This window comes from Marmota flaviventris, chromosome 1 (genome assembly GCF_047511675.1).
Source record: "Marmota flaviventris isolate mMarFla1 chromosome 1, mMarFla1.hap1, whole genome shotgun sequence".
Classification (NCBI taxonomy): Eukaryota; Metazoa; Chordata; class Mammalia; order Rodentia; family Sciuridae; genus Marmota; species Marmota flaviventris.
The window spans coordinates 146,911,115-146,925,090 of record NC_092498.1 but is presented as its reverse complement, the minus strand read 5'-3'; the positions used below and the strand labels follow the sequence as shown (position 1 = coordinate 146,925,090).

General features: G+C 44.1%; 1 protein-coding gene across 1 annotated transcript in view; it reads left to right on the top strand.

Annotated features, from left to right (window-relative positions):
* Nucleotides 1-13,976, top strand: part of Gcn1 (GCN1 activator of EIF2AK4) — a 61,931-nt gene that overhangs the window by 8,794 nt on the left and 39,161 nt on the right. The window contains exons 3-15 of the mRNA XM_027923334.2: nucleotides 610-673; nucleotides 1,682-1,813; nucleotides 2,265-2,373; nucleotides 5,770-5,868; nucleotides 5,957-6,091; nucleotides 6,917-6,985; nucleotides 7,119-7,227; nucleotides 7,807-7,881; nucleotides 8,361-8,489; nucleotides 9,009-9,059; nucleotides 9,370-9,468; nucleotides 9,705-9,878; nucleotides 12,483-12,635. Of these exons, the coding sequence (XP_027779135.1) occupies nucleotides 610-673; nucleotides 1,682-1,813; nucleotides 2,265-2,373; nucleotides 5,770-5,868; nucleotides 5,957-6,091; nucleotides 6,917-6,985; nucleotides 7,119-7,227; nucleotides 7,807-7,881; nucleotides 8,361-8,489; nucleotides 9,009-9,059; nucleotides 9,370-9,468; nucleotides 9,705-9,878; nucleotides 12,483-12,635 (1,398 nt within the window). The remainder of the gene's footprint in view (nucleotides 1-609; nucleotides 674-1,681; nucleotides 1,814-2,264; nucleotides 2,374-5,769; nucleotides 5,869-5,956; nucleotides 6,092-6,916; nucleotides 6,986-7,118; nucleotides 7,228-7,806; nucleotides 7,882-8,360; nucleotides 8,490-9,008; nucleotides 9,060-9,369; nucleotides 9,469-9,704; nucleotides 9,879-12,482; nucleotides 12,636-13,976) is intronic.

The following is a 13,976-nucleotide window of genomic DNA, read 5'->3' as shown; positions in this document are numbered from 1 at the left end:
TGGCCTCTAACTTGTGGTCCTTGTGCCTCAGCTCCTCAGGTAGCTGGGACTGTAGGTTCACACCACCATGCCTGGATTGTACTGTGTTTTGAACTGTTTATTAGGATGTACATAAAGAAAGATACAAGCAGCTTGCTGAATCATTACACACTAACATGTCGTGTTACCAGTATCCAGAACAAGAAGCAGAATAGTCCAGAACTCCCAGACCTCTGCTCCATGGAGAGCATAGAGTATTTATTTTTAGGTTTAAATGGATACAATGTCTTTATTTTATATTTATGTGGCGCTGAGGATCGAACCCAGTGCCTCATGCATGCTAGGCGAGCGCTCTACCACTAAGCCACAATCCCAGCCCCAGCATGGAGTATTTTGAAACCACTTGTGCTTCCTTTGTTTCATTCATTTAGCAAATGTCTCCCTAAAGCTTTTCTGTACCAGGCATTTTCCTAGGGTTTTTTTTTGTTTTTTTTCCTCCTGAGGATTTTATCCCACATGTGGGGAGTGTCAGCGTCCAGTGGCCAAGACCCTGGCTGGCAGAATGCTTGGCTTAAGCAAATGCTCACTTTGTCTTTTATTGATCCATTTTTGTGTGATCTTGGGTTTCAGATCTGCCAGAGGGAGCAGTGAAAGGGCTCTGCAAGTTGTTCTGCTTGACTCTGCATCGATACAGGTGAATCCCAACCAGAGGCTCAGTGCCTGGAGCACTTGATACAGAGAGATGGTATGGGGTAGTGGTTAGACCTGGGTCCATATCTAGCTGCTGGGCAAGTTCTTAACCTCTCTGTGCCTCAGTCTCTTCATCTACAGACTGGGAATGATGCTGTTGTCTAACTCATATAGGTGGTGGTAGTATAAAGGCATGGAACCATGCCTGCCTCGTCCTAAGTGCTCAGTGTGTGTATGCCATCCTTCATCATGCATGCAAAAGCACTTGGCCTGGTTGGAAGCCCTAATATGTGTTCCATAAATGTAGGTGCTGCCATTATACTCTTTTTTTTTTTTTTTTAAAGAGAGAGAGAGAGAGAGAGAGAAAATTTTAATATTTATTTTTTAGTTTTCGGCGGATACAACATCTTTGTATGTGGTGCTGAGGATCGAACTCGGGCTGCATGCATGCCAGGCGAGCGCGCTACTGCTTGAGCCACATCGCCAGCCCATTTTTTTTTTTTAAAGAGAAACTTTTAAAAAAATATTTATTTTTTAGTTGTAGTTGGATACAATATCTTTATTTATTTATATGTGGTGCTGAGGATTGAACTCAGGGCCTCACATGTGCTAGGCAAGCGATTTATCACTCAGCCAAAATCCCAGCCCTGCCCTTATACTCTTTTTTTTAAAATATTTTTTCAGTTGTAGTTGGACACAATATCTTTATTTATTTTTATGTGGTGCTAAGGATCGAACCCAGCGCCTCACACATGCGAGGCAGGTGCTCTACCACTGTGCTACGGCCCCAGCCCCTGCCCTTATACTCTTAATGGTTTATTTGCCCTTGTCAGCTACTTTTAAAACTCTGGGAGGAGGTGGATTTCTCTAGTTATTTCCTAATCCTGTCGTCTGTGTCCTCTAGAATGTAGTGTGATTGTGTTTTTTCTGAGAAAGGCCAGTGCTTGGTTTAAGCAGTCCTGTCCCTGCCTAAGTCCACACACTCACCTTTCCCCTTCATTCTTTCCCTTAGAGATGCAGCCTCCCGCAGGGCCCTGCAGGCAGCCATCCAGCAGTTGGCTGAGGCCCAGCCAGAGGCCACTGCCAAGAACCTCCTGCACTCTCTGCAGTCTTCAGGCATTGGCTCCAAAGCAGGTGTTCCCAGGTAAGCAGTAAAGATTGTGGCTCCTTAGGGATTGGTGGGTCCTGCTCAGGTAGGCTAGGCTAGTGCAGATGAACCTCACTGGCACACCTTGTTCTTAGCTCTTTGCTCTTTGAATGGCCCTGGAGTCTGCTTGGAGTCAGCCTCTGGTGGAGGGAGGAGTGAGGATGGGCAGCTCAGTGGAGAATCACACTTTCCTGAGAAGCAGGGCTGGAAACTGGTGGAAGCAAGGCACTGGACAGGGCAAGCCATCCTTTTGTTTTTATGATCGTAAGTGCCAAGAAATGGAACTTTGGCGAATAAGACTTGACTCCTGTCCTTAGTTGTCATAGGTGATTTACAGGGAGTAGGTTTCTGCCCCCTTTGGTCAAGAGAGGGTCCTATGTACCAGGCAGGGCTGTGGGGGTGAATATTTGTTCTCTGTACTCACCCTCTCTTCCCCTCTCCTCTACAGTAAGAGCAGCGGCTCAGCCGCCTTGCTGGCTCTGACCTGGACCTGCCTTCTAGTGCGCATTGTCTTTCCCTCAAAAGCAAAGCGGCAAGGAGACATCTGGAATAAACTGGTAGGTTCCCAGGTCATTGGAGAAGTGAGGGTCAGCTTTCTGCATGGAGTTAGGGGTATTTTAGTACCTCCGATGTGGCAAGTGCTCTTCCAGGTACCGTGACAAGGAACTTGACCTACCCTGAGGCATGTGACTTTTGAAGTTGGGCACAAGTGCCAACATAATCATATTCATCAATTCACAATATGGTTTTGAGCTTCTCTTTGAGGCACAGGAGATACAGTGATGCACAAGAAGACCATGGTCCCTGCCTTCATGGCATGTATGGAAGGCTTGACAAGCTGGAGTGGGAAAGATAGCCAAAAAGCAAGCAAACCATAAACCATAGCAGTGTAAATAATTTTTTTTTTCTTGATAATTATCCTTTTTCTTGTATTTGGATCTCAATGTTGAACTGGCTAGTGGAATAGAATTCTTGCCTTGCCTTTTGGTCCCTAAATTTTCTCCTCCCTTTCACATTCCCTACTTTTTGTTCCCACATGTCTACTTACTAGAGATGGCCTAATAGGCTAGGTGGGGAGTTTCTTTTGAATGAGTAGATATGCTTAGTATAGGTCAAGAGAAATGATTTATGGTTTAATGAAAAAGAATATGAGGATCTTGGTATGGATCTGCTTTTTAGCCATGAGATTTGACCAAATCACTTAATTTTCTGAGCCTGTTTCCTCATCTGCAAAAAGGGAAAAAGTACCACTCACCCTCACATCTCTAAGAGTCATTATTGCTGGGTATGGTGGCATATTCCTGTAATCCTTGCAACTGAGGAGACTGAGGCAGGAGGATTGCAAGTTTGAGACTAGCATGGACAACTTAGTGAGTCCCTGTCTCAAAATAAAAAGGGCTGGGGATGTATTTCAGTGATAGAACACTTACTTAGCAAGTGTGAGGGCCTGGGTTCAATCCCTAGCACTGCAAAAAGAAAAGGAGTTATTAAGAGAGGCTCAGTTAGGGCTGGGGACGTGGCTCAAGTGGTAGCGCGCTTGCCTGGCATGTGTGTGGCCCAGGTTCGATCCTCAGCACCACATACAAACAAAGATGTTGTGTCTGCTGAAAACTAAAAAATAAATATTAAAATTCTCTCTCTCTCTCTCTCTCAAAAAAAAAAAAAAAAAAAAAGAAAGAGAGGCTCAGTTAACACATATGAAATGGCCATAGAAACTGTAGAGTACTTATCAGGTGACTGTAAATGACAAGTGCTGTTAGAAAGCCAGAAGCACCTCTCCATGAAGCAGGCAGCAAGTTAAATGGATAGATGGCTACATCCCTGGGAGCTTATGTAGTACTACACCTCAGCGGGCAGCCACGAGTAGCCTTCAGCAATTAATTAGTGATGGATTAAAACTCTGAAATCTCCCAGGTAGTATATGTGCTGTAATTGGTGTGAGCTGGGACTCTCTTGAACCCCTTTAGATGGAGCATTTCTTTGTTACCAAAAGAGTTTCTTATAAGATGGTTCATCCTGGGTGAGCTCATGGCTTACCTTCAGTGAATTTTTATAACTGGTATCTGAGGTAAGTCACCCAGCTTGTGGGTCAGCCCTGGAGTGTTGTGGTATGGGAGGAACGCATCAGGTTTTTTGTGGCTGCTTGGTTTTTCTGTGTCTAGAATCTGGATTCTCCTTTGCTGGTTGGGTTTCATTCAGTTGCTCAAGCATAGGTCTAGGGCCTGTCATATGCTGGTGCTGTTCTCAAAGTGGGGGCTCATGTGTCAACAAGAAGGCAGAGAAGCACCTTGCTTCCATGGAGCTTATACTTTTTTTTTTTTTTTTTAACACATTTTTAGTTATAGATGGACAAAATGCCTTTATTTTTTTTTTGTTTATTTTTTTATGTGGCACTGAGGATTGAACCTACTGCCTTACATGTGCCAGGCAAGCGCTCTACCACTGAGCCACAACCCCAGCTCCAGAGCTTACACTCTTGTGGGGAAGGTAGACAATACATAAGTACACAAGTAAACCATAGAACATAGGAGTGCTGAGAGAAGCAGGGTGAGGGAATAGAATGGTTGCAGGTGGCAGGAGGGCTTCTCTAAGGAGGTGTCATTTGAGCAGGGACCTGAGGGATACGAGAGGATAAGCCATACCCAGATCAAGGGTTAGAACATTCCAGGAGAGAGAACAGCAGTATAGTTCTGAATGTGATATCAGCAAACTTAAAAAATTTTTGTATTACCAAAAAAAAGTTCAAAATCCAGCAGGTATAGAAGGTTATATTGGTTGCCCTCCAACCTCTGTGCCTAGCTACCTTGGTTCCTCCCCTTAATAATTTTTTGAATACAGGTATGTTCTCTTTACATGTTTTAAAAAATTTTTTTTGTAGTTGTTGTTGGTCCTGTATTTTTTATTCATTCATTTACATGCTGAGAATCGAACTCAGTGCCTCAGGCATGCTAGGCAAGCGCTCTACCCCTAAGCTAAGGCCCCAGCCCCCAAATATTCTTTTAAACAAAATGATAGCACACAGTGGGGCTGGGGATGTGGCTCAAGTGGTAGCGCACTCGCCTGGCATGCGTGAGGCGCTGGGTTCGATCCTCAGCACCACATAAAAATAAAATAAAGATGTTGTGTCCACCGAAAACTAAAAAATAAATATTAAAAAAAAAATAGCACACGGTACATACTTTTCTTCTTTCACGTTTTTTAGTCTTAGATTTTGTCCCAGAAGAGCATATAGTTTGTAATTACATAATATATATACCTAGTCCTCTGTTGATACAATGCTACAGTGAATAACTTGTATGTGTGTCATTTTGTAAATGGGCAAGTGAAATTCAGCAGCTTTGATTTCACAAGCATATCCATTTTCTCAGGGTGGCAAATCGCCCTTGCTCCCCAGTAACTTTGGGTATCTTATGAAGCATAAAGTCTCTGAGGTTTTTTAGTTGGGTACCTCTGTGTGCCTTCTGGGTTGGATAATGAGCTCTGTGTTGTCTAGAATTAACTATTTTGAGCTTTACTTTCATATTCATAGTGTGTAGCATGGTGCCTGCTGTTTGGTCATTGCACAGCAGGCGTTTATGGACTTAATGAAAGAAAGTCAGGGCAGATAAGGAGTATATGAGACAGGACCCTTGTTTTTCTCCTGCATGGCACCTGTCTCACTGAAATTATGTATTCACTTGTGTCTATATTTGTTTAATATCTTTTTCTTCCTCAGTTCTATCTTGTTCCCTGTATGTCTTGTTCCCTTTTGTCTGAGTCAGAGTAGGCACTTAAAATATTTATTAAATAAATGCTAGCATAATTAAAGGGCCTAGAGGGGGAGAATCAGGATGGAGTTGAATGGAAGAGGCCAGGATCTAAGGACCTGAGGAAGGTCTTTGGCAGACGGTGAGGGTCACAGGACCTCCACTTCCTTATCACATCCTGACCCATGTGTTTCCCTGTCTTGGCAGGTGGAGGTACAGTGCCTTCTCCTGCTGGAGGTGCTGGGTGGCTCCCACAAGCATGCCGTGAATGGTGCTGTGAAGAAGCTCACTAAGCTGTGGAAAGAGGTGGCAGGGCTGGCAGGAGGTGGCTGGCAATCCTTTTTCCATGTCCTTGCTGCCGTTTGAGACATCTGACTTCTGCTTTCTTGTTCAGAACCCCGGGCTGGTGGAACAGTACTTGTCAGCCATTCTTAGCCTAGAACCCAACCAGAACTATGCTGGCATGCTGGGTCTGCTGGTACAGTTCTGCACAAGCCACAAGGAAATGGATGTGGTCAATCGGCACAAGGTAAGTGCCAGGCACAGTGACAATGGGTATTGTTTTGCTTTTGTGGCCTGAGCTGTTGGTCTCATCTCACATTGTTGGTTTTCTCACATGAGACCTTGGCCTTTTGCCATAATAACGAACTTCAGGGAATTGGAAAGTTTTCCCTGTAGTCTAGCTTGTGGTGAATCCTGGTGTAATTATTAGAATGGTAGTTTGCTTGTTCATGCAGGCATTTATTCACCTCCATTGAGCAGTGGCCATGTGCCAGAACTGCCAGGTGCTGGGGATGCAGCAGGGAGTAAGGGAGCTATGATTCCTGCAGAACTGAATCTGAAAAGGAATCTTACAGTAGGTGATGAGCATCTAGATAATCATAACTGTGATAAATGCTACCAAGGAAAAGTGTGAGAAGCTGTGACACTTGCATTGGGGGATCCTGACTAGGCTGTGGGCCAGGGAACACATCTTGGGTGAAGGAACTTTGAGGGTGGAAGAAGAGTTAGTAGGTGAAGAGGTGAGGAAGAGCAGAGAAGTCAGCTGGTGGGGGGAGCATTGAGGCTGATGCGGTTGGAGTGGCAGGTGTGGGTGAGAGAGGTGCAAGGTACAGCCTCTTGGGAGCAGGCAGGGTCTTATAAGCTATGCCACCGTCTTTGGATTTTATCCCAGGAGCCATGGAGAACCTTGGAGGGCTTCTAAATGGATTGGAATGATCAGTGGGACCCTGTGCTTACCACTGAGATTTTGGGGTACTGATTTGTGTTTTTGGGGGCTCCTTCAAGAGGATCTACACTGTAGGCCAGACACTTTTAAAGGGCCAGGGTCCATCCAGATCTTTATGTCCTCTAGAGTGCCCTGCTGGATTTCTACGTGAAGAACATTCTGATGAGCAAAGTAAAGCCTCCGAAGTACCTGTTGGTGAGTGGGTGGTGTACCTTACTCGCCTGGACAAACCTCAAGTCCCATTTTAAATTCTAGGACACAGCTCTGCCCTTTATTCTATTCCTATTCCCATGAGGGCTGGGTGTCTTGACTCCTTTTTTTTTTGTAGGATAACTGTGCCCCTCTGCTCCGGTACATGTCCCACTCAGAGTTTAAGGATCTGATTCTGCCCACCATCCAGAAGTCCTTACTCAGGAGTCCAGAAAATGTTATTGAAAGTAGGTTCCAGCTGAATAGGATGATGGGAGGGGCGAGTTGCTGCATCAGCTCTACTCCTGATGATTGGCAGCAGCAGGCATATGCAAGTTGGGAGTGGGAGATGTATTTATTCACTGTTACCTCTTTGGGACCTTGGGAGAGAGATCAGGGATCCTTTTCAGAATATGCTGAAAGTCATGGACTTTCTTGTTGAAAGAACACACAAAAACATATCCACTTAGAATGCTGCATATGATTTTAGTGATTTAGGTTCATTCAGGTTAAGAAACTCTTCTCCAGACAGTTTGGACTTAGTGTAAAGGTGTCACTTGAAACAATAAAGCGTGAGGGTTGAGTCTGTCCCTGACTCAATTGGTAACGTATTGTTAGAATGTTTTTTGCTAATTGGGATGGGATCACATATAACTTTTCAGCAGAGCTTTGGTTCAAGGGTGTGACTACTCTTTTATCCATGTAGAGATGAAGGTGGTCATGTTTACACGTGGCTAGAGAGCAGACCTGGTGGCATTTGCTGGGGAGTAGGGCAAAACAGTTCTTGATCCTTGAGACTCACCTGACAATGGTTTCTCTCCCCTTAGCCATCTCCAGTCTGCTGGCATCAGTGACGCTTGACCTTAGCCAGTATGCCCTGGATATTGTGAAAGGCCTGGCTAGTGAGTATCCAGAACTCTGGCAGGCCCCTCAGTGTACCTTGGATTTTCGTTGTATTTGTTACATTTCTTGTTGAAAAGGGAGTAGGGGTCAGCTCAGGTTAGAATTAAGACTTCAGCTGGGCACGGTGGTGCATGCCTGTAATCCCAGCAGCTTGGGAGGCTGAGACAGGAGGATCACAAGTTCAAAGCCAGCCACAGCAAAAGCTAGGCACTAAGCAACTCAGTGAGACCCTGTCTCAATAAAATACAAAATAGGGTTGGGGATGTGGCTCAATGGTTGAGTGCTGCTGAGTTCAATCTCTAGTATCAAAAAACCAAAAAAGAAATAAGACTTTAGCCTCCTACATAAGCAGGGTTTCTTTCTTGAGGGCTCTAATGCGAACAGATAATGAGTGAAGAGCTGGGAGCCTAAGACTAACACACTAAAGTATGAATGTTCAGCTGTCTGCAGCCCTTGAGCAGTGACTCTGTGTGTCTAGATCAGCTGAAATCCAACAGTCCCCGCTTGATGGACGAAGCTGTGTTGGCACTGCGCAATCTGGCCCGCCAGTGCAGCGATTCCTCAGCCATGGAGGCCCTGACCAGGCACCTGTTTGCGATCCTTGGAGGTAAGCAGGCCTTCTTTGCCCTGGGAATGGCTGAGGTGTGACCCCAGCATTCCCTGGGACCCCAGATCTGGTGGGAACTTGGTTCTGAGTCTGCTTGTGACAGGACCATGTGGCCATGGGGACACTGAAGTGTGCATGTATGACGTGAGCAAAAGTACACTCAAGGAAGTGTAGATGGGTGATCTTAGTGTTTTTAAGTATATATTCTTCTGTAGGCATTGCAAAAAATAAAAAATTAAACCAACTAAAGGAGATATATCAAGGTATTAACAATGTCTTTGAGTAGTGGGAATGTGGGTAATTTAATAATTTTTTTTTCATATTTTTTGCTTCTCAAATTATTTTCTAAGAACATACTATTTTTTTTAGTCCGAGGCTAGTAAATGTTATCTTAAACCCAGTTTTACACCAGAAAGGCTCCATTTGGAGTCTGTAATGTATCATATGTCACCTCATGACTGCACTGTTGCTGGGAAGTGTGGCTGATGTGAACTTAATCCTTTGCTTCTCTCCTCTCAGGCTCGGAGGGAAAGCTAACTGTTGTGGCCCAGAAGATCAGCGTCCTCTCAGGTATGGGATTTCTCTCCAGGCCCTAGAAATGTGGTGCAGTATTGGGTGAAGTCTAACATATCCTTTGAGCAAGCCAAATCCCTTTTTGGATCCTGACATCTCTGGCTGTCTTGACCAGGCCAGTTTGCCTCCCAAGACTCTGCAACCTGGCCAGAGGCTTGGCTGCTATAAAACTCAGCACTGTGAATTGAGGGAGGGTCAGTAATAGAGGAGAGGCATGGCTGCTGGGGAATCTGGTGGCAGTGGCAGGAAGACTTGCCTGATGTGGTTTCTGCAGTCAAGAGGGCTAAGCAGGGAATCTGCCTTTCAGGGATTGGAAGCGTCAGTCATCATGTGGTGTCTGGGCCTTTCGGTCAAGTCCTGAATGGGACCGTGGCTGAGCTGTTCATCCCATTCCTCCAGCAGGAAGGTAATTCTGTGCAGCATGGGGAGCATGAGGTCTGGACTCATCCTCAACTGTGGTTTTCCACAGTGGGAGCCTTCCATAACTACCTCCTGAAGGTACACCTCTTTCGGCTGGGAGTAGTCTGAAGTATCTTTGCTTCCTCCCCTTAGTATTCTGCTGGCTTGCTTTCTTGTGTGGCTTGCAGTGATTTGACATGGTTATAACATATCAGACTCTTGGGACTTTGTTTCTTTCTCTAGTTCATGAAGGTACTTTGGTTCATGCTGTATCTGTCCTGGCTCTCTGGTGTAACCGGTTCACTACGGAAGTACCCAAGAAGCTCACCGACTGGTTCAAGAAAGCTTTCAGCCTTAAAACTTCCACCTCTGCAGTGCGGCATGCCTACCTGCATTGTATGTTGGCCTCTTTCCGAGGTAAGATGCTGCCTGTGGGCTAGAGTCCAAGCCTCCTGCATAGGGGTGACTGAGTCTTCAGGGTATTATCACCATCCTAGGCTTTCCCTGATGGTTCAGTTTGTTCTGTATCATTTCCTCCTGTGCCTTTGGACCTCTTGGTCATCTATAAATCCAGAATCAGAGCCCAATCTTCACAACTCCTGGCTCCTCCCCTTATCAGACTTTCAAGTCCAGAGGTTTATTCTGAGAGAACTCATATTCAGAACTTGTCATTTCAATGTCTGAGATCATGGAGAAAGATCATAAGACTGATTTAAAAGGTTCATCTTCACATAAACTTTACTCTGAATCTAGCTCACCCTTTAGTGATGTTATGGGCATCCATTCTGTCCCAAGCAGACCTAGGAGAAAGTTGTGTAGGAGTTTGATCCACAATCAATCTATCTAATGATGATTTGTGTCTCTGAGATAGGCTTGTATTTAAAAAAAATTTTTTTTTGTAGTTGTAGATGGACAGAATGCCTTTATTTTATTTGTTTGTTTTTATGTGGTGCTGAGGATCGAACCCAGTGCCTCACACATGCTAGGCAAGTGCTCTGCCTCTAAGCCACGGCCGCAGCCCAAGCTTGTATTTTTTAAATTATTTTTTTATCTTTTGTTATTAGGGGTGCTTTAGCACTGAACTACATCCTCAGCTCTTTTTATTTTTTATTTTGACAAAGGGTATCACTAAGTTGTTGAGGCTGGCCTTGGACTTGTGATCCTCCTGCCTTAGCCTACATGCTGGGATTACAGGTGTGCACCACAGCACTCAACATAGGCTTGTGTTTCTTTTAAATTATGTTCATTTTAAATTTATAATGAGTTGTGTTTGAAGAAGTATCTAAGAGATTCTGGAACCTCCCTTAGAGAGAAGATACTTTTCTGTGTAAAATGTATCTGGACTGATGAACTTTGTATCCACACATCTCTTTTTTTTTTTTTTTTTAAGAGAGAGAATTTTTTAAGAGAGAGAGAGAGAGAGAATTTTTTAATATTTATTTTTTAGTTCTCAGCGTACACAACATCTTTGTATGTGGTGCTGAGGATCGAACCCGGGCCGCACGCATGCCAGGCGAACACGCCACCGCTTGAGCCACATCCCCAGCCCTCCACACATCTCTTAATGATTAGGGAAAAAGAATGTGACAGAAGAGATTTTTGCATTAAGTTGAGAGCAGTAATCTTTTCCTGAAACACATCTCCAAGCTCATCATAAATCATCTCCTGTGGTGGTTTGTGAGGTTTATGCAAAGCCACAGATAATGCTGATTGAAGTCATAGATTCCTGTGGATGTCAATGTACAATTAGTACATTGTCAGCTACCTTAGGGATATAATGGGCTCATATCTTTACATGTATAAAGTATATATTTAAATATCAGTTTGCATTTTTGCTGTATTGATCAGCCTTGATTTTTAGATTGACTTGTTGATGGTAGAGACTGACTTGGTTTAACCTTGTCTCTTCAGCTTGAGTTAGTTCTGCAAGTAAACATAGGACTGGGGATGTAGCTTAGTGATAGAGCACTTGACTAACATGTGCGAGATCCTGGGTTTGATCCTCATCCTGCAAATAAAAAAAAACATAAATCATTAGAATAATCATTTTTTGGATTCAAATGCATGATATTATAATGGTTTTACTATGACATATTCTGATGTACTCAGCTAGTAATTATGAAAACATGAATTTAGCTATAGTTTGAATTGGCTTTTTCCTTTTTTTTTTAAAGAGAGAGTGGGAGGGGAAGAGAGAGAGAGAGAGAATTTTTTTAATATTTATTTTTTAGTTCTCGGCGGACACAACATCTTTGTTTGTATGTGGTGCTGAGGATCGAACCCAGGCCACATGCATGCCAGGCGAGCGCGCTACCGCTTGAGCCACATCCCCAGCCCCTGGCTTTTTCCTTTTTAAAAAATGGGTTTAATTTATAGATCAGCAGACTAATCTGGTTTTGGAATTTGGATCCAGGGGTCATCTGGTATAGGGAGAGCACCAGACAGAAACTGATAGATTTGAAGTTGGTGCTGGCTCTGTGTCAACTAGCTGTGTGACTTTGGGCAATTCACTTAATCTCTGTTCCAAATCCATCAGGTGAATGGCTGGATAGTTGGATTAATGAGGATCCTTCTATGTCTGAATTTGTGATTATAAAGTTTGAAATGAGCTCAGATTCTAATTCCAATTGTCTGTAATGTTGGATTTTGATGGGGTGGGTAGTACTGGTCCAGTTCTTTAGAGATATTTGACAAAATCCTTCCCCCACCCCCCCCAGTACTGGGGATTGAACCCAGGGGTGCTTTACTGCTGAACTACATCTCTAGCCCTTTTTATATTTTATTTTTTGAGGTAATGCTGAGTTGCTAAAGCTGACCTCAAACTTGCAATCCTCCTGTATCAGCCTCCTGAGTCGTTGGGATTATAGGTGTGCACCACCATACCCAGCTAGATACTTGACAAATTAATCGCAGGGTTTTAAGTCATCAGGCCTACACCTTGGTGTATAACTCCTTTCTCAAGTGATCTGGTCAGCTCTGGAGGTCAGGATGTTCCTTAAAGTGTATGTCCTCTCTCCATAGGTGACACGCTGTTGCAGGCCCTGGACTTGCTGCCCTTGCTCATCCAGACAGTGGAGAAGGCAGCCTCCCAGAGCACTCAGGTTCTGACAGTCACTGAAGGCGCTGCTGCAGCCTTATTACTCTCAAAGCTTTCGGTGGCTGACTCACAGGCTGGTAAGGGTCCAGAGATGTCCAGACTCTTTTAGTGTCCTTGGGGTGAGTGCCTTGATGTTTAGGATCAGCTCATCAGTTGCAGGGCTGCTTGCCACCTGCAAGAGTGGGGATACAGCCAGGGGACTTTGTCACTGTTCTCCCTTGCTCTGGGACATGGATTTGTAGATAATGCCCAGAATGACCTGCTTAGTATTGGAACTTTTTTTGTTTTACCTTCTTATATATTCATTGGGTAAAAAATTCAAAAAGTACAGAAGTGTATAATGTGAAAGTTTCTCCATATCCTTTTCTTCCAGCCACCGTTTCTCCCTTTGGACAACATTGCTAGTTTTATGTCCAGATACAGTCAATGTGTAATGAGACATGCTGGGTGACATACCATATACATCATATTATATCCTGAGCTTATCTTGTAAATAATTCCAAATCAGAAGGACAAAAAGATGCTCCTCATTCTTTTTTTTTTGTGGCTACCTAGTTTTTCATGTCTATTTTCTTCCCCCCCGCCCAGTACTGGGGATTGAACCCAGGGCCTCGTGCATGCTAGGCAGGTGCTTTTCCACTGAGCTATATCCCCAGCCTATGTTCCATGCTTTCTTTAGTCCACCTTTATATTTGATTTCTATCCCTTAATTAGCTTAAAGGAGGGAAGATTTATTTTGGCTTACAATTTTGGAGGTTTTAGTCCATGGTTGGTTGATCTGTTGCTTTTGCCTATGGTGAGACAATTATATTATGGCAGAGAGCAAAGCTTATGTGTAGAGCAAAGCTGCTCACCTCAAGGTAGCCAGGAAGCAAAGAAGGGATAGAGGAGATCCGGGGACCCAATATCTCCTTGAAGAGCATGCCCTCAGTTGCCTAACTTACTTCCACTATGAGGGATAGTGAAATCTCCTGAAGGTTCCGTCATCTCCCAGTAACACTCCAGATCCAAACTATAGCAACCTGTCATTCTGTATGTGCACATGCCTGAACTTGTTTCTGTGGTGAGAAATGGAATTCAGCTCTCTTGATATGTTATTGGGTGCCCACTGGGTGTATGCCAAGACCCTGGGCTACCTGGAGGATGCAAAGATGAACATGACCTCTCTTCTGCAAATTTTAGGGTGCTTATTACTGTATGGCAGGAGCAGGGAGATGCAAAAATACCTGTGTAGTTTAACACAATATGTGGCATTAGAGCAATTTTGAAGGAGAGATTGCTTTTAATTTAGGGGATGGGTGTTGGGAAATCCTTCAGAAAGAGGAAACATTTGAGCTAGAGCCCCAAGGGCCTGGAAAGATTTTATTCTCTCATGAGGGAATGTGTGAGTCCAAACAACGCCCAGTCAAGGTTGGGCA